Source organism: Taudactylus pleione, unplaced genomic scaffold (genome assembly GCF_031769625.1).
Source record: "Taudactylus pleione unplaced genomic scaffold, aTauple2 ptg000731l, whole genome shotgun sequence".
Taxonomy (NCBI): domain Eukaryota; kingdom Metazoa; phylum Chordata; class Amphibia; order Anura; family Myobatrachidae; genus Taudactylus; species Taudactylus pleione.
This window is the reverse complement of record NW_028285133.1, coordinates 215,548-243,266: the sequence shown is the minus strand read 5'-3', so window position 1 is coordinate 243,266 and position 27,719 is coordinate 215,548. Positions and strand designations below refer to the sequence as shown.

General features: G+C 43.6%; 1 protein-coding gene across 1 annotated transcript; it reads left to right on the top strand.

Moving 5' to 3' along the window:
• The first annotated feature begins 486 nt into the window (after positions 1–486).
• Positions 487–27,719, top strand: LOC148477235 (NAD(P)H dehydrogenase [quinone] 1-like). The gene is made up of 6 exons (XM_088456988.1): positions 487–752; positions 16,687–16,851; positions 19,989–20,119; positions 23,598–23,711; positions 24,276–24,377; positions 27,357–27,719. Exons 1-6 carry the CDS (start codon positions 746–748, stop codon positions 27,669–27,671), a joined length of 834 nt encoding a protein of 277 aa, XP_088313114.1. The 5' UTR covers positions 487–745; the 3' UTR covers positions 27,672–27,719.

The following is a 27,719-nucleotide window of genomic DNA, read 5'->3' as shown; positions in this document are numbered from 1 at the left end:
CCATTACATGGGCGTCCATAAATTAGCCGCTGCGATTGCATACACAACTCTGCATGTCAGAAAATCACCCAAGGCTGCGGCGGGACAGACCTGTTGCAAGGGTAAGATGGCCACCGATCTGCTTCGATGTTACATATGCGTAGTCGCACACAGGTAAGAAGGCAGCAGTGGGCGTCTTTATGCTCAGGTGATGTTGGCTAACATTAGCATATTTTCGCAACTGCGTTGCCTAGGAAAACGCAGTTGCGATCGCATTAGCATCCGTCTCTGAATCAGGCCCTAAGTTGTATCTGTATACTTAACAAGTATCTTCTATTTTTACTTTATTTCATTATTTTAATACATTTAAAAATGATAGGAGTGCATTCATTAATAAAAAAATAAGAAAAAGTTTGTCGACTTCACACATCTCTAACCTTCTACACAAAGGATATTACTACCGGGGTTGGCAATTCTGCTGTACACCCCACCCACACCTCACTATTAGGTTTCAGCATCAATGTAATATACATACAGTATATTCACGGGTATGGTGGAGGTGGAAGGAAGGAAGACTTGAGGTGTCCCCAGCCCAGTCCCCAAGAGCTGAGGAAGCCGCACACATCTCCAAGTCCCCGGGGTCGGACCCTCCCCACCGTGTACACACAGAGGAGCCGCGCCTACAGCGTTACATACACCGCACGCAGAGAGACTGTCAGAGAGAAGCTGCATCTTCCTGGGCAGAGAGCTGCTTGTTTGCACGATCATGGCTGGTAAGTCCTGAGCCGGGGTCTGTAAGGTCAGGGGGCTGCCATATGTAGGAGCGGGCTGCCTGGGGGACACAGCTGCTGGTGGTGGTGGTGGGGATACTTATTATCTGCAGTTTAGGGGGGGAAGGTCATTGAAAGAACACACACTTCTTCCAGGGACCTTACTACAAGTCTCTCCTTATACAGGCATTATGCTAGATCATGTAATACTTCAGTACTTGGTAATGAAAGTTATAATACTTCAGTAGTTGGTAATAAAGTGATATAATACTTTAGTACTTGATAATAAATGATATAACACTATAACCCGGCACAGTTTATACTAAACCATGCAGTAGTAAATATATCCATTATACACCTTGCAGGACTGGCAGTGAGCAGTGGAATAGTGCTATACATCATGATCCATATACCACATCACTTGTTGCATATATCTGGAATTTTATTAAACAGACACATACCTCTACCCCAGGGGGATTTAGTTTGGAAGCCGACGGTCTAAATGCCGACCGCCGGCTTCCAGATTTCCTAATCCCGGCGTGGTACTAATGACAGGCGTCGAAACCTCGATGCCTGTCATTAACCAGACAGGGGGGGGGGAGGGTTAGGTTTAGGGCTCCTGTGGGGACAGTGTTAGGCACCCCCCCCGGGAGGGTTAGGTTTAGCTCAGGGGAAGGGGGGGTTAGGTTTAGGCTTCGGGAGAGGGGGGGTTAGGTTTAGGCACTTAGAGAGGGGATTGGGGTTAGGCACTTGGGGGGGGAGGAGGTTAGGGTTCGGCACCCCTGAGGGAGGGTTAGGGGGGGGGAAATAGGTTAGCAATACTTACCTTAGGGACGATCTGGATTTTCACCCTTGCCAGGCTGCCGCTGTCATGATTTGAACTGCCGGCCCTGCGTCCAGCGGTAATACCTTCTACACCCACCCCAGGGGTGGGGAACCTTTTTGCTGCTGAAGGCCATTTTGATATATATAACATTATTTGCAGGCCTGGTGCAGGCCACATCCCCTCTATGTGACATCAAACGGGACAGGGTCACAATCACCAGTGATTACAGCAATGCCCGGAGCATCCTGAGAATGCTCCGGGGAACTGTATTGGCAGCGGTGTGACCGTCTGAAGCGTCCTAAGAATGCTCCAGGCGGCACTACTGCATAGATTTTGCTGCAGGGTGCCATTCTAGGCACCCTGCTAGCCAGATGAGGCTAGCAGAAAACGGGTCCAAGGGCCAGACCAAATGATTCCGCGGGCCTTATACGGGCCTGAGGTTCCCCATCCCTGCTCTACCCCATACCTCTACCCCAGTGGTGCAAGTAAGGTGGTGCAGGCCATTACAGCGTCCCATTAAGAAATTAGTAGCCGGGATGCCGTAACACCTACCACCTTACCGCCGGCGCCATTAGCTGTGCCGCTGAGTGAGTTTAACCCCAGAACGTGAGTGACCATGGGCAGACAGCAGCTCCTGGAGCGAATGGCATGCCTCCAGAGGGACGAGAATTGGGGGAGAGTTGTACACATGGCCATTGCCCCAGTGACACAAGACCTTGCCTCGCCACAGAATGCCAGTAAGACATAACCACTACCTGAACCAATGCTCTACACTATGCCCATATTCATTGCAGGTCTTGTCAGAGGTCGGCATCCTTTTGCTATGAGTGTGCCAATCCTATAATGTGCGTGTATGTTGATTAGTTAATAATAGAACCAACAATTACACATAATGCAACACACTGACCAATCTTATAAGTAAATCTATTGGTTTAAGTTTATTGGTATAATTTGCTCTCTGAATAAATAAATAAATTGCTCTTTAAACTATAAAATACTGAGACCTAAATTTAGGTCCGGAACTTACAGATTGGGCCTAGCTGTTAAATCTTCCAAACCTTGGCATGGGTTCTGCGTCTGGCACCCGTGCCAGGGGTCCTTAAACCCCTGTACTAGGCAAACCTGTACAACCATGCTTTTCTTGTATATTGCTGCATTTATAAACTGTTCAGTGGCCTATTCATCAAATCTAGTGACCTAACCTCTGTTAGCTTTAATTTATTTTACTTGTTGAATAGCCCCATATATCTATTCCCATTGTTCTCTATGGTGACCGCGGTAGTTAGTGAAAGTTTTGCAAACTCTAGGAATCTCTGTGATACATATCTCTGATGTTATAGCTTTAATAAATAGCAAATTAACTTAATTATTCCATTATCCTGTTGCCGTTTTTGCTGGATTTATGGCTGCGTGTGCTGGAAGTCAAAGAAAGTGCTCAGATCTTATTGTAATCTATACATACTATAAAATAAAGTCCCTGGTAGGCGTCTGTCTGTTAGGGCTAATCTCGAGAACCACTAGACTGATTTTAATGCAGTTTTGCCTATTCTATAGAGCATTTGTGGAGGAAGGTCCAGGTGTATGATACTGTACATTAATGTATGACAAAAGGGAGCAGAGCAGTGACCATTTTAGTGAAGAAAGTCAATGAAAAAACAGATGTCCAAGCGCTTTCTTAGCTTACGCTACCGAAACTGGTAAAGATATATCACAAAGATGGACATTATTTTATACCAGGTAGAGATTGATCGTATTATCCGGTTTCTCCCAAAAAATTGATGTAAGCCCTGTTTACTGATACAAAATTTCAGTTTTCAATTCCCAGTCAGATGCTTTGGCATGACAATGAATAAGCACAGGGACAGACACGTAACGTGGCTGGAGGTGACCTAAGTGGACAACTTTACGTGGCCCTTTTGCTATTACATCAAAACGCAATCTTTTTGTGATAACGTCGGGAGGAAAAATGACTGATGTCGTCTACAAGGCTTCTTATAAGACCTTGGTAAAAAAAAAAAAAGACTAAAGCTGTAAAAGCAGAATTGCTGCCATGCGAAAGTCGGGGCAGGTCACTAGCTAACAAAAATTGAGACTTCAGACAAGTAATGTAGCATGTATAGACATGGTGTAATGTGTACAGTGGCTATAGGATGCTACACAGGATTTGTGCTTGTTCCTACAACAACATTGTCTAAGTACTTTGCTTTTAAATGTTAACTGCTTTATCCTTTCAATCCATGTATTTATGATATCATCGGAGCATTGCTTGTGCTTGTTGCTGTTGCCCTGGGAAAGGTTCCGGGCAGGAGAATGACAACTATTATTACCACAATGTATGTTGTGCCGCTCTCACCCCCTCTGAGGAGGTGGAGGTAAGCGTTGCTCTGTTTTTGGGCAGTGATGTATTACATATGACTTGGCTATACTGCAAAAACTGAGCACTTGGGATCTATGTAGAGTAGTATGTACAGAAGTACATAGAACCCATTGTGTATACACTTAATCAATGCCAGGATACCAGAGAGTTAACTCTTTGTATTGTATGTGGCCGCACCCCTGTTACAAATCAGCTTTATAGAACTGCTTGCAGGTGGGTAACATAATCGCCACATTCATTTTAATCCTGCCACGTGCTTTGTACTAGAAGTAAAGCTCCCCCAAGCCTGCAGCAACACTGTCTTCCTGTACGCTGATTAGAGTGGCCCTACAACACGGGGTATTTTCTATGTTTCAAAGGTCATTATTGACTTTAAATATCAATAGAGTGTTACGGGAGAATATCGGGGCAGGGTATGTGGGGGAGTGGCATGGTGAAATCTATGTACTGTATATATAAACAAATGTTCTGGCTGACTGACTTACTGACTCATCAACGCACAGCCCAACCCCTGGACCTAGAAACTTGTAATTTGTGGAGTATTTTCCTTCCATGACGCAGGAACCCACTAAGCAGGGATTTTTCAAAATTGGACTGCTAAGGGGGTGAAAAGAGCTAAAATGATTCCTCCCCTGTGCAATATCCTGACTGACTGATAGTGCGTACACACGTTACAATATCTATGAACGATATGAACTATAACGTTCATCGTTAAATTGTTCATATAGTTCAATTTTATGCAGCCAACGACCAATGAACGGCCAACGATGCGCGTTCCCGCATGGACGATAACGATATCGTTGGTAGTCCATGCATGCAGGCCAACCTGTACGATATCGTTCAGTGTCCACCGGAGGGAATGCTCGATGATCGTTCACCGTTGGTGATATCGTTTGTATGTGGATGAACGATATCATTCATTCAGCACACAGGGGAATTCAAGGGAGATTGTTCAGCGATATCGTTTGCTGTACAGATCGTCCCGTGTGTATGCAGCTTAACTCGTCAACGCCCAGCCCAGACCCCTTGACCTAGAAACATGAAATTCAGGGAGCATATTCCTTCCATGATGTAAGTAGCGTTCCCGCTAGGCTGTTTTAGCGGGGCGCGGCGCCCTCACCTCCTTCTGGAGGGCAAAAAGCACCCTGCCCTCCAGGAGGACGGCAAAAAGCGCCCTGCCCTCACAGCCTGCGGGTGCCTTTCTCACACGCGGGACGCAGTGTCCCGTGGGTGGAGAAACATGCGGTGTCCCAGTCATCGCCGGAGAATAGACGCCGGGCGCATGCGCCCGGCATCTATTCTCCCTATCTGCAGCGCTTGGGAGCTGCCCGGCATGTCCGTAAGCGCTGGGCACGCCCCCAAGTATGACGAAAAGGGGACGCGTCTTATAGACACGCCCCCTTTTCATGACCACGCCCCCTTTTCAGGTTGCCCTCTCTAGCTCCGGCGCCCTGCCTGCCGCCGGAGCTAGAGTTAACACTATGTAAGCACCCACTAAGCAGGGATTTTTCAAAACTCGACCCCTTAAGGGGGTGAAAAGTGGCAAAATGTTTCCACTCAGCCAAGATGATTGAGTGACAAAGCAACATGTCTCAAGGGCTGTGGGACTATAAGCTCATTGCCCGGTATCCTATAAGCCACGTAAATTTTTCTCATGGAAAAAAAAAATGGCTTTTACCGCAATTTTTACCCGATAATCATTATCAGATTATCCAATTAAACCCCTTTTTTTTCATGAGAAAAATGACCCATTTTCTTCTGAAAACACACAGGGTCCATGAAACCTGTGTGTTTTCACGATTGCGGCAATGAAAACGGGGCTGATTTCAGGGCTTTTTTGAGGCGGGTGAAACACAATCCCCTATTAGTGCTGGCTTTCGGGGCCAATTGGATAGCCCCCGCCAGATCAATTAGCTGCCGTAAATTACTTAGGCTAATAGGATGCCAGCCATTTTCTGGGTCGAGTGGCGGCGTCAGAGTTGGGGCTGCAGCGCAGTCCAATATTCAAATAGTGGAGCCACACCAACTCTTTGTGCGTGATAATGGTGCGATATTTTGAAATATGACAGTTGGGAGCTGATTGGCTGGAGCACCATTTATCATACACAACGAGCTTTATCACCCGTTGCATATGATAATACGTGTTGATAAATGGGCCCTTTAATCTTGATACTAACACGCTCCTTTACACCAGAGGCATAAAATAAACTAAGTATATGAGCATAAAGTTAAGATGGTATGAAGGAAATTAAAGTATCTAAGGTCTACCTGGCTGAAACCGGGTACATCAGCTAGTTAAAATATAATTCCTGCCCTAACGGCAAGCAGGACATGACCACTTACATATGTTGGTAAACTCTGAATGGAACTCATGGGCAAGTTTTCTTTTTCAGGAAATAAGTAATGGGTTAAGAACTTAGTTATTCTCCAGCAATTAAAAAGGCTTGCATTGGCCATGAAGCACCACTAGGATCCTACTCAGGCCTGGAAGGTCTTTTGGCCACTAATAGACTTCAATATTGTTATCCATTTAGTTTTTTTGGGGTACAGGCTGATTTCCCCATTTTCACCCACACTTAACACAAGTATTACCTGCCACAATTGCTGCACCACCGCCAGGATAAGTTTTTCTCAAAACAAAAGGCTTGTTCACGCCACCATTAGAGATATGATGGCGGCTCGTTAGGGAGCAGCAAAGACTTTGTTTTATCTATTATACAGGTTCCTTAGTTGGAGGTATTGAAACTGAGCCCACCCTTACACATTTGGTGCCCTAGACAAGAGTTTAGTTGGTATCTTATCTGTCTATCAAATTGCAGCTAATTGCATGGGGTGGATCGCCATGCCTGCTGGGTGCCTCCTGGAGCAGTGGTAATCTAGGCATTTGCCTAATGGCTTATGTCCAGGTGGAAACAGACCCGAAACTCTCTACCTGATCCACATGAAAAGTACATTTCGTTGGGGGGGGGGGTTTGAATCTGATCAAGACTGGTAGGATATTAATAAGGACAATACATGCACAAACTGTGAAAACATATTTTTCAAATAACTGTGTAATTTACATGTGTTGGCTTTGCTCCCAAAGAGTTCAATGTAGCAATATTAAAAATGGTGTCAATGAATCAATAGGAGAGTCTTTTTGTGATGGTGGGGGGGAGATAAAGTAAATGTAATGATAATTAAAACATTATATTTTAAAATCAGTGGCTAAATGAAAAAATAAAGTACACAAATCGGTTGTGGTCCTGGACACGACTGATACCCTGCAATTACAGATGTATTAAACCAATAGGTGCAGGAGAAACCTATACTGAATGCAACCTAGAAGATGTAATCTGTGGTTAAATAAATCCGGTTCTTCACGCCTTAGATAAATCAGTCATCTCAAAACATAATTGTTATACATTAGTGTTAAGGTAAGTAGCACAATGATATTGTAATGAGATATCATTATCAAGGATTATTCTGGTATCAAAAACAATATCTATTGGCTATCTATAACCTGTACATGTAGGAAATAATTCCTGTTTAATATTATTCACACCTATAGAGAACCATTGTCCAATAACCATGTGTATAGGCTGACAATGACTTGGGCCCTGATTCAGAGCCGCTCGCTCTGACCAGAGCGCTCGCTCTGAATCAGGGCCCTCCTCCATTAAAATGGAGCGTCCTCCTGGACGCTCGTATAGCTGTGAGTGACCACCCACAGCATATACGAGCGTCCAAAAAGATGGTCGCGATGGTCTTTACCATCGCGACCATCGGACCTGCGACGGAAACCCTGCGGTAGGGTTTCCCAGCCACAAGCCCTGAAGTGATTTTGGCTCTATCAGAGCCAAAATCACTCCCACTGACATCACTAGTGATGTCAGTGGGGCCGGCTTCAGACGGTAGGCGTTCCCATGGGAACGCCTCCGTCTGGCCGCCACGCCCCCTCTACGCCCACCAAAGGGGGTGTGCTGTCAGTCACCATCGACAGCACGCCCCCTTTGGCTGTCGCAGTCCGGGTCTCGCGCATGCGCACAACGGAGCTCCCTCCGTCGTGTGCATGCGCAGTGGGGACCATCGACCCACTTGCGAGCGTACTGCCGCTTGCGAGTGGGTCTGAATGACCCCCTGGGTTAGTTGTGAAAATATCACCTTAATCACAAGTGAGAGTAATCTATGTGAGATGCACAACACAGGACTACACAGTATCAGCGTTCCCATTGGCTCGTATCTTATCCAGTATCTCCAAATACTGTAATGACTGATAATCAAGCTTACTGATGGAGCTTGCACACATAACACCACCAGTGGAGTCAGCTGGTTACTGGGATAAATAGATTTAGGTAACTACCTAGATATACGTTGGTTAATGAATAAGCATAGAAAAAATAAATCATTGGAGATAAAATAAAATGAATCATAGAATCAACAAAAATGTTATCTATATTTTTGCCTCAAAGTAGCCACCTTTAGCAGATATAACCGCAGAACACATACGTAGCATTCTTTCTATAATGTAAATCAAATGTTGTTTGGGAAGTTCTTCCTAACACTGTTGCAGAAGTTCCCACAGGTTGCTTTGCTGTCACCCTTCTGTCCTGTTAATTCTAAACCAGCTCGATGGACTTAAGTCTGGGGGCTGTGCTGGCCATTCCATATTTGTGTGACACATTTCTCCTAGATAGCGAAGTGGAAATTGCCACATAAATAGGTGAACAGACACAAGAACTTCCTTCCTATGGAAAGTAGCAAGGGCCTAATCCCGGGGAGATGGTGTGTTCCATATTCTAACAATCATGGGGGGTGTCTGACAGCAAATCTGTCCCTCTGAGCTTTTTTCTGCTAGCCTCATCTGGCTAGCAGGGTGCCTAGAATGGCACCCTACAGCCAGAATCTATGCAGCAGTGCCACCTGGAGCGTCCTTAGGATGCTTCAGACGGTCACACCGCTGCCCTTACAGCTCCCCGGAGCATCCTCAGTATGTTTCTGGCATTGCAGTAATCACGGACGATTGTGGCCCTGCCCTGTGTGACATCACACGGAGGGGGCGTGGCCTGCACCGGGCCTGCGAATAATGTTATATATATCAAAATGGCCCTTGGCAGAAAAAAGGTTCCCCACCTCTGATGTATTCTAACGCTGTGAGATGGCTGCCAAGGTACACGATGGGGCCAGGGGTGTGACTGTGAAATAGTTATAGGTTGGGGACCCACCTGGTCAAGGCAAAATGCTTTTTATAGCCCTAGTCTTTTTACAGTCTTTATTAGATTGCGGCATCTTAGACACTAGAATTTACAACCTTGGGCTGATTCAGCAAGGATCGCAAGTGCAAAACCATCGGTAACATCGAGTACCATCGCAGCCTCACGCACACTTGCACAAGGTCAGACCTTATTTAGAAATTGCTAACCTTCTGGTACGCAGTAAGAGCTTATGCTGCGTATGGCATCGCAGTGGCTGATTTATGCACGCCCCTGTAACGGCGTTCAAACGCCCTGGCGTGCCTGCGTATCTCCAAACCCCCCCCGTCACCTCCCCCAAATGGTACATCCTGTCAATCACTCTGCGATGGGTCTGCGTAGTCACTGCGATCGCAGTCCCAATCACAGTGGAGTGTTCATGCATACGCATGCTCAGAATGCAACAATTGGCCGTCTGCATACGCTATTGCAGTTGCGACCTATGCTGAATCAGACCCCTTGTCACTACTGTTATTAATGTCATGTATTCTGCTTGCCATAGGCAATGCAATTCAGCCACCATGTATCTCTCTATATTATTACACATGGGATACACTGTTTAATATTAACTCATTGGAGAAGATGTAAAATTGTTGTGCTGTGTTAGGAGATGCAATTCAGACACGGTAAAGCGTCAATGCATTACAGGATTGATTGTCCTTATGCTGGGTACATGCTAGGATGACGCATCGGTAAGTAGACTGACCCGCTGTCCTAGTGGCTGATTGGCAAGTGTGTACACATGAGGGGATGTGGCGTTCGGCGGGCATGAGAGGTTGGTAAGTGCCACACTGGATGTCACCACACCCGGTGAAACCTCTGCATTGCAGTATGTGATAATTCAGCTTCAATGTATTAAATAGAACATGAAAGTGTCCCTGCGATGTGTTCAGAGTGAAGTGACCGCATCAGCAGCTTCTTCACAACTCTGTCGGGACTCCTGTGCATGTACGGCCTACTGACCACACTTGGGCACCGAGAGGGGGGGGAGCGTGTGCTGCCCAGGTCTGCCGCCAAATCCTTCCTCCCCTTCCCTCTGTCCTGTCAGCAGCCCCTCCCCAGCCCAGCACACTCTGCTATTAGTAACCCTCTCCCGGTATTTTTTGAAAAGTTTAGTCTATAGGCTACAGCGGCTAACACCATCTTCAGTTGGTGTTAGATTAGTTTGGCCACTGCAGCTAACAGCTTCCCAACGCCCATAGAAACCTATGGGGTGTTGCAGCTGCTGTCAGAAATGCAAGCATCTATCTAGGGAATACTTGATATCTGCAGGTGTTTTTGGGGAGTATGTTGCAAATATTTAATGATAAATAGGTCCCAGTATCTTACAAGCCAGACCATTGTGTCTCATATTCAGGACCACTCAAGATGCTCTGAACTAGAATGAAGCTGACTTCTCCCCGAGTATTGTGGCTTGCTAAGTTGCTAAGTGTCTCTTAATAGTTTAAAATGTTGGCAAACTTGTTTTACTAGTGACATTACTCAGATGCCACAGCTTTCAGCTTAATTTAAGAAAAACGATTCTGAATTGTTTGTTGCAATGACAACGTTAACAGGATGGAAAAAAAAAAGACTGCTCTGTGGAACTAGCGATTAAATACGTTCTGGATGAGCTTTAGAGATATTATGCACAAATGTAACGCTCTGTTGAGCAAACAGAGGTGTTCCGAAGTGTGGTAAGCTACGTGATTAGAAGGCACTGCGTGGTTATGCCAAGCAAGTGCACGGGAACTGGCTATTGGGGCACAATGCTGGCAGACCTGCTATCTGGGCAATAGAGCAATCGCAGTCACCTGTGGGATAATAAGCCAGGAACGTTTTAAGACATTTAGTGGTCCACGGGCAGATGCGCTGTGGGAGGGGATTATATTTTAAGACTGAAGAGTTTTTCAGTTTGGTTTCTACCTTGTCCCAGGTCAAGAATGAAAATGTAATGATGGTTCAGTGCTATTATTATTATTATTATTATTATTATTATTATTATTAATAATATTATTCCTTTTAATAAAAATAAATAAAATAAAAGCGGAAAACTTAACCCAAAACAAAAGTATTGCACACTTTTTCCTAATTTGTTTTTATTTCTTACACTGCCTGTAGCTCTCCCTTCAGCCAAGGACTGTTTCATGTTTAGTGCCTGTATATAGCCTTATTTCTTTGGTTAGTTGCAGAGTAGACGTCTGTGACTGGTGCAGAAGGTATGGCAAGGCTTGTCGGCAGGAACAGGTGGACATTAGGGTATGGTGGTTGACTCTCTCTGGATAATCTCTGCTCGCTCTATGAGGTGTTCCAGCCTCCTACCTGAACTTTCAATCAAAAAAAGGGGGAAGAGTAAGCGCTCTATGGTATAAGGATGTATACTATAAAGATTTTTAGATGTGTGATGTACTATACGTCTGTGTAGATGTTGCTTACTATGTCCTTGGGAGTGATGACAACAGTGTGAGCAACATTTATCAGTAATTCAGGATATGTTAATAATAATAGTGTTCCACATTGGAGGCGTGTGGTTAGAACTGATATCTGTTAAGTCTATTATAATATAACTGGTGGGCAATAACTGTAGGCAGGATGTTCATGCGTCCTAAGCGTACAAACTTATGTCCCAAAAACAATAGTAATTATAATCAGGTGGGCAAATACTTTAGGTCGTGTTTTCATTCAAACTTTGATGTGTAAACATCCTGAATATTGTGTTAGATTTTAGCAGTCCCTCCTTAAAACACTTCTTATGTGCATCCTCCCCTGTAACAGCCCACGGGTACCTCGGAATAATGAGTGCAATATCAGAGTGGTGCGGACACTATTATGCAGATAATAGGTAAGTTGGATGTTACTTACAAAGCGGCTTCTGCTGGTCCTCTGGTTGCTGCCAATCTGTACTCCCGTGGGTGTTCGTATACAAGTGAGAGAGTTGGTAATATTAGTGGAAGAGAGGGTACACTGGTATTGATTCAATCACAGCAAGATCACTGCTGGTATGGTAACTGCAGTGTGCTATATAAAAGACATTACGGGCATACCTCAGATGGTCACAACACGTTTCAGATGGGACCTGTTTTCAAAGTATCTTTGTATTCAATTCCAGGCGTTTTCATCTATGTGGAAAAAAAACAGGCGAAAAGTTTTCTCTATGTATAGGCAGGCGAATTGGAAGTGCAAAATCTATATTTTGGGGTGCAAATGTTGGGATTTGGTCCAGAACCCTTTGAACCCCCCCCTAATGACTAATCGGTCAAAAAAAATTAGAGAAGTGTTGGGTAAAAAGTGGGGGGCCTGGTACTTTGGGGGGCTATATGGATGGGACAGGTGTTTTTGGGATTGCGCGAGGGTGCAGCAGGTGTATTTTTCAGATTTTTTCAATCTTCACTTTAGAGACATCAAAATATGCTAGTACCCATTTTCATGTACCCCAAATTTGTCCTCGGTACTTAATTTTTCCCGAAATAAATTGTTTTCTATCATTTTTTAGCACTTATGCATATAAGCATATAATAGCCAATTCTGACACTTTAAGAACACAAAACACTTTTATTAGGGCTATTAGGACACTTCTATATTGATTTCTAATGTTAGTGCAGCTTTTTCTGGGGTGCAGAATGATTTCCCCCAAATCTTAGGGACTTTTCGCCAGTTTCGCTTTCCGACGATTTCGCCTGTTTTCCTTTTTGCGTCCTCTAGAATTGAATACGGAGATAAGCGGGAGCGCGCACGGAAAAAGTATCACCTGAAAACATTGCGGCTCGGCTTTTCACGGCTAATTGAATACGGGCCTTAGTCGTACAATAATGTCTACTGTTCGGGAATTGTGGAACATGGTTGCACCCTGTAACTAAAATGTGATGAAGGCTGCATATTTCAGAAGCTTAAAATGGAAGTACATTTAAGATAGCCCTCGCTTTGTTATGGTTATCTATGATCTTATTATTATGGATCCCAATAATCCCGAGCCTCAGGCCCTGGCCTGTTGCCTATGTTTAGTGGCAGAAGGGAGAAGTTGGACCCTAGGATATGTCGTAAACAAAGAGCCCAATCGTAGATGTGGTAGAACAGTCGCTGGCCCTCAGCTGCTTCATAATTCCAGTAAAGGATTCCTGGACAGTCGTCTGATATGTCTTAGATCAGGGCTCGACAAATCCCGGGGGCCAGGTCGTCATGGCTACCAGATTTTGCTGCCTGGCTACTAGATTTTGCAGTGAGGGAGGTAGCAGATCCTCATCAGCTCCGGCCGAGATTCGTGCCTATAGTATTGCGGTGTTCGTATCATGCACAGGAGTGCATGTGCTGAGTGTCATCTGCGGTGACTGCTGGGCCTCTGTCCGTCCCGGCCTGCACTGACTACTCCTCTCCATTTTTGCATGCTCTGATCCCTGCTGTCTGTCCCAGTCTACACTGATCCTCCTGTACATCCCGGCTTTCTACTGTCTCCTATCTCCGGCTGCATAGAGCACTCGGTAGAGTCTATGCGTGGACAGGGATTGTGGAACGGCTTCAGAGGGATAGTGGTGTGACCACGAGGGGAGGGGGGTTTTGTTGTACTTTCTGGCACCATTATTTTATGTGAAATGTGGTCTGTTATTACTGCAGGGTGGGAGGTGGAGCAGGGGAGCTGTGCAGAGCAGTGAGGACTAGTATAGTGTGTATAACAGTTACATAACACACAGAGCTGTGCTCCTCACTCACTCCTGTAATTTTTATGGGGGGACGGTGGTCTGGCTCCTACACTTTCATTCTGGCTCCTAGATTTTAGAAAAATTTGTCAAGCCCTGTCTTATATGACCTAACTGTTCACAATGTCTGAACAAATCCATAGAATTGTTACTCAGGGGTCTATTCAGCAAGAGTGATGATGTTGCACAGAATATTATTGGGCAACATCGAATTAATGGAGAAGATAATTGCATTATCTTCTCCGTTATCCCATTGCTGAATAAGGAATTTACATAAAAAATAACGGAAATCATAGTTTGTGTATTTTTTATGTAAAAAAATCATTGCTGAATCGACCCCTTAAGATCAGATAATACTGCACCAGAACAACTCTCTTAGCATAAAATCATTTTGACAACCACAATCTACAATAAAGCTTATGATACAGTTCCGTGTAGCGTGTTCATGTCAGGAATCCATTGTGGATTTTACCTGCATTTACAATGGTATTTGGGTTGGTCTCTGAATTAAGTAACAGAAACAACCTCCTTTTTTTTTAACTTGTATTATTATTAGACTTATAGACTATAGTCCTAAATCTTCCCTGTATAATGTACATTAAAAGGTCTGTAAATGTGTGTAATGGCCACGTCCTGTGTTTAGATATACTGTAATTACACCCTGGGCGATTGTTCTGCGTCTGTGCTACAGATTAATTTATACATGTAGGAACGAGACCACATACATACATTATTCTGGATTGAAGGAAAACCTAATGTAAGCAAACTCTTATGTGGGAAGATGTATATTTATAACCCAGATATAAATAATATTCTTTTGTGTTTTAAATACAGTTTTGTATTGTGTACTGGACATGAATAATGTGGTTTCCTCTGGGTGGCGTAATATTATAAGCTATTTTGTATATAGTGCCAGCATATTCAGTTGCGCTTTACAGTTGGGAATAACAGTAATAGAACAAGACTGGGTAATAAGAGACAGACAGAGGTTAGAGGGCCCAGCCTGCAAGCTTACAGGGCCGTAACTAGGGTAGTTATTATCATTCTCACTTGTAGCTTCCTCATCTTTTATCCCCGGCATCTCCTGGCATCCCGTATCTCTTCCCTGGCCCTTCCCTATGAGGCCATGGCCCTTTTTCTGGTGTGCGTCTTATGTCCTTATTTGAAAAATTGGCGGGTGGGGGGGCGGCAATGTCCTTTTATGGGATATAAAAGAGCTTAGCTGCCTAATGTCTGGTAGTTATACATAAGTGCACTCCACAGTATATAATGGAAGTGTCACATGTCAGTTTGACATTTATAGCCTGGATACTCCACTTGAGGTAGGCCCTGGCAAAGCTTACTGATTTCTGGACAAGCATGCAGTTGCAGCGATATGCATATAGTCTTGCTTCTGCCACCACCTGCTGGCTTTTCTTGGGTACTGAAATGAAATATCAAATAAACACTAGTTTTCTCATAGAATGCAACTGGTAGAGCCCTAGTGATACATTGCGCAGGCCGTAAACACCTGTGATCGCACTGAGATGGACATTATGTGGGTCCTAACAAATTAGGGTTCTATTTCATTGTTTCCTGGACCCATCATAGTATATATTAAACTTAACAAAAATAAATTAACGACCCACCCCCGATTCGCACGGGAGCAATTTCGAATTTATGGCGACAGTCTTTTTTTTTTTTTTAACAAAGGTCTTATAAGAAGCCTTGTAGACAACCTTAGTCATTTGCGATCATGGGTGTTACTGGCATACCCTGATCGCATTGCAAAAGCGATCATTGATAAATGGGGGCCATAGTCTGCTCCTTCTTCAACATGCATGCGCAGTGGGAGCCGGGGAGCACCACCCCTCCAACGGCTCCGACTGCTAGGGAGATGGGACAGACTTTAGACAGAGAGATCTCACCATGGGCAGGTAAGGTAAGTATAGCCACGGGAAAGAGCAGCGGACATATTGGGAGCATTGGGCAGACTGAGGTGGCTTGACATATGCCGGGTCCCAATGTATATATATATATATATATATCAGTCAGGTGCATACATATTGGGACGTTGACAGAATTTTCATATTTTGGCCTCTATTCACCACCACAATGGCTTTAAAAAGTTGCTGGTTCCAGGGAGTGGGAGCTGTGGGAATTGGTGCAGAATCTGCTGGGCGATCTGATAGTCAGTTGGACTGTGTTAGATTACTGGTAGGAATCGCCAAGACATTTTTACGTTTATGTGCAAGTTGTCTCTCACCCTGACACATAAAGTCAGGTGCATAAATATTGGGACATTGACAGAATTGTCATATTTTGGCCTCTATTCACCACCACAACTCCAGAATCAACTCCAGACCTTTTACCTGCTTAATTGATAATGAAATAACGAGGGAATAGCCCACACCTGTCCATGAAATAGCTTTTGAGTTGATAGTCCCATTACTTTTTGGCCCCTTAAAAAGTGGGAGGCACATATAGAAACTGTTGTAATTCCTACACCGTTCACCTGATTTGGATGTAATTACCCTCAAATTAAATCTGAAAGTCTGCAGTTAAAGCACATCTTGTTTGTTTCATTTCAAAGCCATTGTGGTGGTGAATAGAGGCCAAAATATGAAAATTTTGTCAATGTCCCAATATTTATGCACCTGACTCATATATATATATATATATATATATATATATATATTATATATAATCATTTTTGTTCCCTGAATTCAGTATGTACCTGGAGAAGGCTGCTCATGTTGTATCTCTTTCACTTATATTACAGACATTCGATGTGTACAGTTATATTTAATTCCTGATCATTCTGAATAACGGCTTCTGCTGGATTTGTCTCTAGGTAAACGCGCTCTTGTGGTGCTGGCTCACCAGGAGCGGACCTCCTTTAATTTTGCCATGAAGGACGCAGCCGTAGAAGCTCTGCAACGTAAAGGCTGGGATGTCGCCGTGTCTGACCTCTACGACATGAAGTTCAATCCTCTATTGTCCCGGGATGATATTACAGGTAGCATTCCTGTACCGACATTGCTAGCTGCACGGTGCCTTCCACTCTGCACATTTACATGCAGATACTAAACAATAATGAAAGTGACCATATGCAGTACCTGTCATATATAAATAAGGATTATTTCCCCACTAAAATTCTAAATTTCTTTGATATAATAATAAATACAATTATTTGCTAAATAATATTGCAAACAATGCTTCAAAGTTTACATTTAACAAATATCATCCTGGATTGTCTATGATAAAATATTACCCAAAACCTAGAGATCAAGGGAGCCTTTGATGTTAGCGCACTATAAAATGTGTAGTACAAATTTCACCATTGTTCTGGACACTGGGCAATTACTCTGGCAAAAAGCAAACTGGTGAACTTTAAATAAATCCAGATCTCTAACTTGCAGTGATGTGCTACAGAATTTTCTGTACCCTACGTGGGTTTTTATCTTTGGGGTTTTTTTTTAAACAAATTTGTCTTTATTGAAACAATAAAAAAGACAAAAAAAGCAGATGTAAGAATACACAGGGAAAGGTGCATCCCTTATGATTAAAATTGGGTTATGTAGTCCAGCCCCTCCCCCCGTTTCCACTGTATATGTGTATATAATGTACACTTGCAGGTAAGACTGCTTTTGCTTGGGCTAGCACCCCTCCCACCTGCCCTAAGGTGATTTTAATTTGTATAGGTCCGTGCATTGCAGTCTATACATTGGAATGGGTACTATTATAGGTAAGTCCTGGATAAATGTATATAATGTGTTAGTATTAGGGATGTTAGGAATCCTTTTAATGAGGTTCACCTCGACATGGTAGGTGGGCATGCGTTTTTGGCCAAACATGTGCTAAGAACCTTATTTGTACTCCATGTTTATTGATATTTTGACTATCAGGGGTAAATTTACTAAAGAGAGAGTTTTTAGAAGTGAGTTTTAGAAGAGATGTTGCCCATAGCAACCAATCAGATTCTACTTTACATTTAACTAGCACCTTCTAGAAGATAATAGCTAGAATCTGATTGGTTGCTATGGGCAACATCTCTTCTAAAACTCACTTCTAAAAACTCTCACTTTGGTAAATTTACCCCTCAGTATTCTTATGGTGCATACACACGGTCAGATTTTTCACATGAATGATTTCATCAACGATTAACGATTGAACAATTTCTGACAGTATTAAAATTAATGAAGTCGTTAAAATCTGACTGCAAACCCATCAGATTTCAGAGATCGTTATCTGATATGCAGGAACGCGCATTGTTCGTCGATGCATGCCCCACATGTCTATTATATGAACGATTGAACGATTTTTACAATCGTTTTCGTTCATATCCAGGGGTGTAGGGAGGGCGGTTCCAGTGGAACGCAAGCTCCAGGCGCCGAAGGTGTCCGGAGCCGCCGCCCGCTGTGTACCCGGTAGCTGTCTAAGCTGACAGCTTGCCGGGCAGAGGCGGGCTGGGCCGGGGGGCAGGGTGCCACGTGCTCCCTGGGCCGCAGCGCCATGCGGGCCGCGGGCAGTCTTGGTCTCTGTAACACAGCTGAACCACGCATGTAGTCCGTTCGGTCACCACTACACAGTGACTGACAAACACACAGCCGCCGGCGCCGGCAGCAGTGTGTTTGTTTTAATTAGCAGCCAATGAGAGTCTGTCAGCCTCTCATTGACTGCTGCTGCGCCCACTGCCGGAGACGCTCCATCTTCCGGCTCCTGCAGTGGGTAATGGGAGAGATGTCATGAAGTCTCTCCCATAATGCAGAGCGGGCTGGCCGGGAGGACAGATGGAGGAGCGGATGGCGGGAGCGGGGATTCAGGTAAGTGATTATTTTTTATTACGTGTGTCTATCGGGGGGTGGGCACTACTGGTAGCACTACAAGGGGGAGACCACTACTGGGGGTCCTACAAGGGGGGAGGCCACTACTGGGGGCCCTACAAGGTGGGGGACTACTACTAGGGCACTACAAGGGGGGGACTACTACTGGGGGCACTGCAAGGGGGGGGACCTCTACTGGGGGCACTACAAGGGGGGGACTACTACTGGGGGTACTACAAGGGGGGGACTACTAGAGGCACTACAAGGGGGGGACTACTAGGGGCACTACAAGGGGGGGAGACTACTACTGGGGGCTCTATATAAAAGGCAATACTGTGGGTACTGCATAAGGGGGGGGACTACACCTGGGGCCACTATTTAATGGGCACTGCATAAGGGGTACCACTACTGGGGGCACTGCATAGGGGGGATCACTACTGGAGGCCTGCATAAGGGGGTCCTCCCCTGGGGAACAGGGGGCACTGCATATGGGCACCACTACAGGGGGCTGCCCCATATCTTTATTTTTACATTACATCAATCCCATATAGACTGGCCTCCTTCCTGGAACACTTGAGGGGGGGGGGGGGGGTGCTGTAGCACACACGTGCACCGGGCACCCTGGCTACACGCTACTCCTCTGTTCATATCTGACACAAAATCTGACCGTGTGTATGCACCATTAGTTCCTAGGGTGTGCTCCTGCATTTTATTTGTTTTGCTGCAGCTTCTTTTGTGTATGACAAACTAATAAGCCTGTTAATCATGTTACTCCAAACTAATCCTGTTTTCAGTGTATTGTTTTGTAATCATCACAGTTACCTATTCATCATCTTTTTACCAAGGACACTTTTTGTTTTAAAAAAAACCGCACCCACGAGTGACAATGGGCTCATCTAATACATTTTGAGATTTTTCTTCTTTATAGGACATTGATGTAATATCATGGGCGTAACTACCATAGGTGCAAGGGGTGCAGCTGCTATGGGGCCCATAGCTGAGGGGGGCCGCATCTTCCTTGTCAAAGTTACGTGTTATATACATTTTTCACCATTGGGTGGTACATAGGGACTCTTACAAACTTTTGCTATGGGGCCTTCAAATACCTAGTTACCCCCCTGTGTAAGATGTTGGGTGGCCACAGATGTGTCACAAACTGGTCATGATAAATCTCCCCCAGTTACCCTATAAGGAAGGTGGGTATAGGAGAATCTTGCTGAACGCTGCAGCATTTAAGAAAATAGAACATGAACATTCAAAGGAAAACTAAACTTCTCTGGTGATCTGGGCAAAGAATAGGCCTCAGTTTTTCCTTTTGATTCTTGTACAGGAAATCCACAGGACCCTGACAACTTCAAATACGGTGCAGAGTCTATGCATGCCTGGAAAGAGGGACGGCTCAGCAAGGACATAGTAGAGGAGCAGAAGAAGCTGGAAGCTGCGGATCTCGTCATTTTTCAGGTGGAGTGACTGAGGATATGGTCGCTGTAATTGTAATTTGTTTCCTTACTGTTATTGTGGGATTCCTGGCTCCATTTGGAAGCATTGAGGTGACGTGGAGTTAGGGTAATTTGCATATGTCATTTCAATCTAGTAAAGAAAATTAATTATAACATGCCACGACACTTAGCCCTTTAAGGATCTCAAACCTTGTGTCTGTCTGTCTGTCTCTGGAGCTCACACACTTATGACTAAACCGTAAAAAATTTTTTAGGGGGGGGTTGTGTTGCATTTTCTGGAAAAGTAACTAGAGGGAAGATTCAGGAAAAGTGTATATTTGTGATTTATGCACATTTTTCCTACCCAGGACCAGATCAACAATGGGCTGGATGGGACTACAGCCCCAGGCCTACACATAAATATATAGGCCCATTCTCATGACCGCATGAGGATGAGCAGCCGCCCAGCTGGCCACACGGTTGGTCATAAATCTTAAGTATTAAATGGTATTTCTATTTTCCCTCACAAAATGATGCAACTTTTCTACTTTTACAAATAAGTAGTGAGACATCGGGGCTGATAGTGTAGGGGGTGTACACGCCCACACGGCACTGACCACACCCATACAGCACTGACCACACCCACACTGCACTGACCACACCCACACAGCACTGGTCACACCTCCTCCACTTCTCACAATAGCCTTTGATAATTTTCAGCCCCCAGACCCACTTGCCCCTTAATCCGGCCCTGCCAACAACTATAAACTAATCTATCTACTCTATCTTTTCTCCATTGTGTCTCCTGTATACAGTCTGCTCGGTGATGACTGCAAATAGTACGGTATAAAGTATATGTGATCTATACTTGCTAGATAATATGAGTGACGATCTACTTAAACTAGAGATTTGCAGATAACACTAGTTTGACCTCGGATATATAACCCGCTTTGATAAATCAGGAATAGTTTGTGTATCTTGTCTAATTTTGTGGATTATCCTTTGACCCTTTGCAGGTTTTATTAAATTGGATTTGAAAAAAAATTCTTGCGCTTGAAATATATCTGTCTAATTACTGCTCTGTACGAATACTAGTACAACATAAAAAGAAAATGACTGAGCGCACTCTCCATATATACAGCCAGGTGCATAAATATTGGGACATTGACAGAATTTTCATATTTTGGCCTCTATTCACCACCACAATGGCTTTGAAATAAAACAAACAAGATGTGCTTTAACTGCAGAGTTTCAGATCTAATTTGAGGGTAATTACATCCAAATCAGGTGAATGGTGTAGGAATTACAACGGTTTCTATAAGTGCCTCCCACTTTTTAAGGGGCCAAAAGTAATGGGACAAACTAAACAATTCTAAATATAACTTTCACTTTTTAATACTTTGTTGCAAATCCTTTGCAGGCAATTACAGCCTGAAGTCTGGAACGCATAGACATCACCAGACGCTGGGTTTCATCCCTGGTGATGCTCTGCCAGGCCTCTACTGCAAATGTCTTCAGTTCCTGCTTGTTCTTAGGGCATTTTCCCTTCAGTTTTGTCTTCATCAAGTGAAATGCATGCTCAATCGGATTCAGGTCAGGGGATTGACTTGGCCATTGCATAACATTCCAATTTTTAGCCTTAAAAAACTCTTTGGTTGCTTTTGCAGTATGCTTTGGGTCATTGTCCATCTGCACTGTGAAGTGCCGTCCAATGAGTTCTGAAGCATTTGACTGAATATGAGCATATAATATTGCCCGAAACACTTCAGAATTCATTCTGCTGCTTTTGTCAGCAGTCACATCATCAATAAATACATGGGAACCAGCTCCATTGGCAGCCATACATGCCCACGCCATGACACTACCACCACCATGCTTCACTGATGAGGTGGTATGTTTTGGATCATGAGCAGTTCCTTTCCTTCTCCATACTCTTCTCTTCCCATCACTCTGGTACAAGTTGATCTTTGTCTCATCTGTCCATAGGATGTTGTTCCAGAACTGTAATGGCTTTTTTAGATGTTGTTTGGCAAACTCTAATCTGGTCTTCCTGTTTTTGAGGCTCACCAATGGTTTACATCTTGTGGTGAACCCTCTATATTCACTCTTGTGAAGTCTTCTCTTGATTGTTGACTTTGACACATATACACCTACCTCCTGGAGAGTGTTTTTGATTTGGCCAACTGTTGTGAAGGGGTTTTTCTTCACCAGGGAAATAATTCTTCTGTCATCCACCACAGTTGTTTTCCGTGGTCTTCCGGGTCTTTTGGTGTTGCTGAGCTCTCTGGTGCGTTCTTTCTTTTTAAGAATGTTCCAAACAGTTGATTTGGCCACACCTAATGTTTTTGCTATCTCTCTGATGGGTTTGTTTTGATTTTTCAGCCTAATGATGGCTTGCTTCACTGATAGTGACAGCTCTTTGGATCTCATATTGAGAGTTGAGAGCAACTGATTCCAAATGCAAATGTCACACCTAGAATCAACTCCAGACCTTTTACTTGCTTAATTGATAATGAAATAACGAGGGAATAGCCCACACCTGTCCATGAAATAGCTTTTGAGTTGATAGTCCCATTACTTTTGGCCCCTTAAAAAGTGGGAGGCACATATAGAAACCGTTGTAATGCCTACACCGTTCACCTGATTTGGATGTAATTACTCTCAAATTAAATCTGAAAGTCTGCAGTTAAAGCACATCTTGTTTGTTTCATTTCAAAGCCATTTTGGTGATAAATAGAGGCCAAATTATGAAAATGTTGTCAATGTCCCAATATTTATGGACCTGACTGTAAATGTATTCAATTATATTAAATTGTGTTACCAAAACTTACATATATATGGCAAATATAACATGAAAAATGTGGATGTATATAAACTGTATAGTAATCAAAATATAGTAAATTAAATTACATACAAATAAAAGAAAAACATATACTAAATAATATAAAATAGGGGTGGGGGAGAAAAAGAAGGGGGGGGTAAAACAGATGGAGTAGAATGAAGTACATGCTCCAGGTGATAACAAAGAGGGTGAATAGGAGAAGTGCAGTTGAAATAGAATAGAAGAGACAGGACAGTAAGGCTCTCAACAAAGTACATGTGAAGCAAAACGCGTTGGTAAACACACAACTGCGCGGCAGTAAGCAGACTGGGGCATCCCCTTCCAGGCTGCCCCACTACGTCATCCAGTCACATAACATTTTCCCCAAAGGAGCTGTAATCATTCAAAGTCCTCTTACTGTCTTGTCTCACCCTCTTTGTTATAACCTGGAGCATGTACTTCTTTCTACTCCATTTTTTTTATCTTGTCCGTCCCCACTAACCCAATTTTATTTTATTTTATTTAGTATATGTTTTTATTTTATTTGTATTTCATTTAATTTACAGTATTTGGATTACTATTCAGTTCATATACATACACATTTTGCATGCTATATTTGACATATATATATTTTGGTGTTAGTATTGTTGCGTTTGACACACTTTCTTTCTTTTGACAGTTCCCAGTGTTCTGGTTTGGGCCTCCTGCTATACTCAAAGGCTGGTTCGATCGCGTTTTAACTCAGGGATTTGCTTACACTCTCTCCGCAATGTATGACAATGGCAATTTCAAGGTTAGTTCTAAACTGATGAACTCAATGTTTTTGAAGAACTTCCACAATCACCAGCAGTCATATATCCATTAGGATGTGCCAGATTGGTCTGGGAACTCCTGTATTTTCCCAATAATGAAGAATTTCTGGGAATTATTTTACAAAGTTGTGTGTGTCTGTTACAATAATACGGTCAGACCGCAGATATAGAACAATACAGGATCAATAACGTATGTCTAAGTAAATTCCTACAATGTCTTTATAGCACATAAGAATGTTATTATACTTTATAAAATTGGATAAAAGTTAAGGCAACAGTGTCTGCGGTACAGCACCAAGTAATTAAAGGAAATGTCCAGCCAAACACATTTTTAATACTAAATTACTCTCCTGCCAACATCCAGGGTATATATTCACTCTCTCATATACATTGACAGTAACCTTTCCTTCATCGTTCACATGTCCATTTGTGATAAACATCTGTTATTCTTGTTAGAACTATTTTCCATAGTTTTTGAAAAGCAAGTTACTAAAAATCTAAAATCCAGTCCCCTAATGAGATTGTTCTTCTCTCTCTGTATACAGAATAAAAAAGCAGTTCTGTCGTTCACCACTGGGGGGCTGGAATCCATGTACACCCCAACTGGGATCAATGGTGACATCAATGTCATTCTGTGGCCTTTACAGGTAAAACCAATCTTTTTATATAATAAAGTATAGATACAGATGTGTCCTCACTCGTCTTTGTAGCAGTCGCGCCAAACAGCCCCTCATGGTGGACCTCGTCCCGTGAGACTCTGCTAGCACCGGACTTTTTTTTTTTTTTTTTACGAAAATGCGTCCAAGTCGCAGTGCGTTGCGCCTAGGATGCACCAACAGACTGTGCTGATTAATTTGATATGTGACACTTGTATATCTGTGTGCGACTGAGTCTCTGAATCTGTATATGAAGCGCTAAAGTGCAGCGGCCGCAGCTTTTTTCATTCCAAGTTCCGTTGAGCTACATATACAGACTCAGGTGTACACAGATATACAAGTGTCGCCTATCAAATTAATCGGCACAGTCTGCTGGCACGTTCTGGTGGCATCACATTGTGATTTGGACGCATTTTCAGGAAAAAACAGACGCCCGGCGCTAGCAGGTTTGTATGGTACCTGCCGGCTCTAGTCGCACTGCGTGGCGTAGTAAGGCTAGATGTATGAGGACACATCTGTAAGTGCTGGAGGGAAAAGTGAACGTGCCAGTTTTTGATCTCCCGGCATGAGCTTCTGAAAATGTCCCACTTCTTCTGCAAGATCATTGCTGTTGTAACAACTTCCTGCTCCTGTATAAATGCCTGATACAGTCCTTGTGTTGGTCATTATTTGGTGCCATGAATATGTGACAATTATGAGCCGTATTCAGTTAGGAATGAAAAGCCGTTTTCGCGCGCTTTTTTGCATTAAAATGTATCCCCGTATTCAATTCCAGTCCATTTTCGCCTATGCGCAAGGTCAATGCACTGAAATAGGCAAAACTTTTTCTCCACAGAACAGCAGGAGAAAAGAAGTGCAAACTCTATATTTTGGGGTGCAGATGTTTGGAAACCACCCAAAACCCTTGGTACACCTCCCAAAAGGACAATTCATAAAAAAAAAAAAAAACCTTAGAAATTTGGGGTGAAAATGAAAAAAGTGTGGGGACAACTTCAAAAACTAGCAAAATACGCTTCTGGGGGTGCTCTAAGAAGGGGCCAAGTGTTTTTGGGATTGCAGGTGCTTGTATGACGGAGGAATTTCACTTTTTCTAAAACGTCACTTTAGAGACATTAAAAATATGCCAGTACCCAGTTACAAGCACCCCAAATATGACGGAACTACTTATTTTCTCCAATAAACACTGCTTTATGCCATTCTTCCACACTTTTACTAAGACGCTAATAGCAAGCCATTACCACCACGTAAGTACCCTAACTAGTTCAATTAGGGCTAATACTAAACTGCCATAATGATTCCCAAAGTCAGCCCATCTCATTCTGGGGTACAGAGTGATTCCCCCAATTCATCCTGCACTTTTCGCCTGTTTCACATTCACCGGGTCCAGTTTTTGCCTGTTTAGCAATTGAATACGGAGTACATCGGGAGCGCACATGAAAAGTTTTCACGTCCAAAACAGGCAAAGGCGTCAAAGTCAGGCAGGCGGAACTTTCTCGCCGAAGCGAAACTAATTGAATATGGCCCTATGTTGGGCAGGTACAAAGTATGTTGGTAGTATGGTGCTACAGCCCCCTTAAATTTTGGTCAAAGTGACTGATCGGTCCAACAGTGTCCTGTGTCACAACCTTCTAGGCTGCGTGATACACCTGAGGTTTTTACAGGTAACATTGAAACATAGAATTTGACAGCAGCAAAGATTCATTTGGCCCATCTTTTTGGTAACCTTAACCCTATTTGATCCTTAGTTCTATGTAAGGATATTCTTATGCCTATCCCAAGCATGTTTAAATTGCTCTACTGTCTTAGCCTTTACCACCTCTGATGGGAGGCTATTACGCTTATCCACTACACTTTCCGTGAAGCAATTTTTCCTCAGATTTCCTTTGAACTTCCCTCCAGTGTCAGAGCATGTCTTCATGTCCTACTAATTCTCTTCCTTTGAAGAATGTTTCCCTCATGCACCTTGTTAAAACCCTTCATATATTTGAAAGTTTCTATCATGTCCCCCCTTTCCTTTCTCTGCTCCAAACTATAAATATTAAGATCTTTTAGTCTTTCCTAGTACGTTTTGTGATGTAGGCCATGCAGGATAGCAATTGAGGTGAAAAAGAGCATAAATGCTACTTTAATACAAAATATTGATAAAAAAAAACTGAAGCTCTTTGGGTGACCATAGAAATGAACTGGGGTGACCTATAGACCACCAAGCCAGGGGGAGGAACTAGAAAAGAAACTGTTGCAGGACATCACTGAAATGGCTTTAAATGGGAGGTAATAGTCATGGGAAACTTTAATTCACCTGATGTAAACTGGGAGGGGTCTTTTGCAAGTTAACTAGACGTGAAGATTTTCTCAATTCCTTGCAGGGAACACCCCTCAAGCAATTGGTGCAGGAGCCCACTCGCAAAGATGCTATACTAGACATACTGTTACTCACAAATCGTGACAGGATATCAGATATAAATGTGGGAAAAACCTAGGATCCAGTGACCATCAAGCAGTATGTTTTAGTAGAAAGACAGGGACCAACTCATGCCAAAAAAAAGGTGTTGGATTTCAAGGAAGGATTTTGCAGAGATGGGAGGTTCTCACTCTATGTAGAAGATGCAGCCATCTTAGGGACTCCAGGCACTCTTCCTGTCTGCTGTGAGGGTGGTTTTTCTGAGTGGTTAGTTCCCTCAGTTTTACTGGACTCCAGGGACTGTTTGCCTGCCTTTCTGTTATGTATAAGAGGAGGACAAATCCTAAGGGGGGGGGTCATGCTAACTTGACTGTACAACCTTCTAGTGCCACTGCGGTTTTGTATTGTGGTAGGATAATCGCACTTCCGTCATGTGAGGGATGACGCCTAATGGAACAGGGTAGGGGTGCTGGGGCTGTGGCCAGGTCCTGACCAGCTTCGTACATAGAAATGTCCAGAGTGCCAGCTGCAGGTTACAGTTTGACCATACCCTGTTTTTCCCCCCACAGAGAGGAACTCTGCACTTCTGTGGCTTCCAGATACTGGAGCCCCAGATTAGTTACAGCATCGCTCACACACCTCCAGAGAAACGCTCCCAGATCCTGGAGGCATGGCAGGCTCGCCTGGACAAGATCTGGGAAGAGAAGCCCATCAGCTTTGTGCCCAATGAGGACTTTGACCTGTCCTTTGCCGGGGGATTCACACTGAAAAAGGAGGTTGTGGAGAAGAATGCCGACAAGAAGTTTGGCCTGACTGTTGGGCAGCACATGAACAAGCCCTTGCCACCTGATAACCAAGTGAAGGCTGGTGGCACCTGGCTCTGAGCTCTACCCCTAAATGTAAAATAAAGGAGGCCTGAGGTTTTTTTAGTA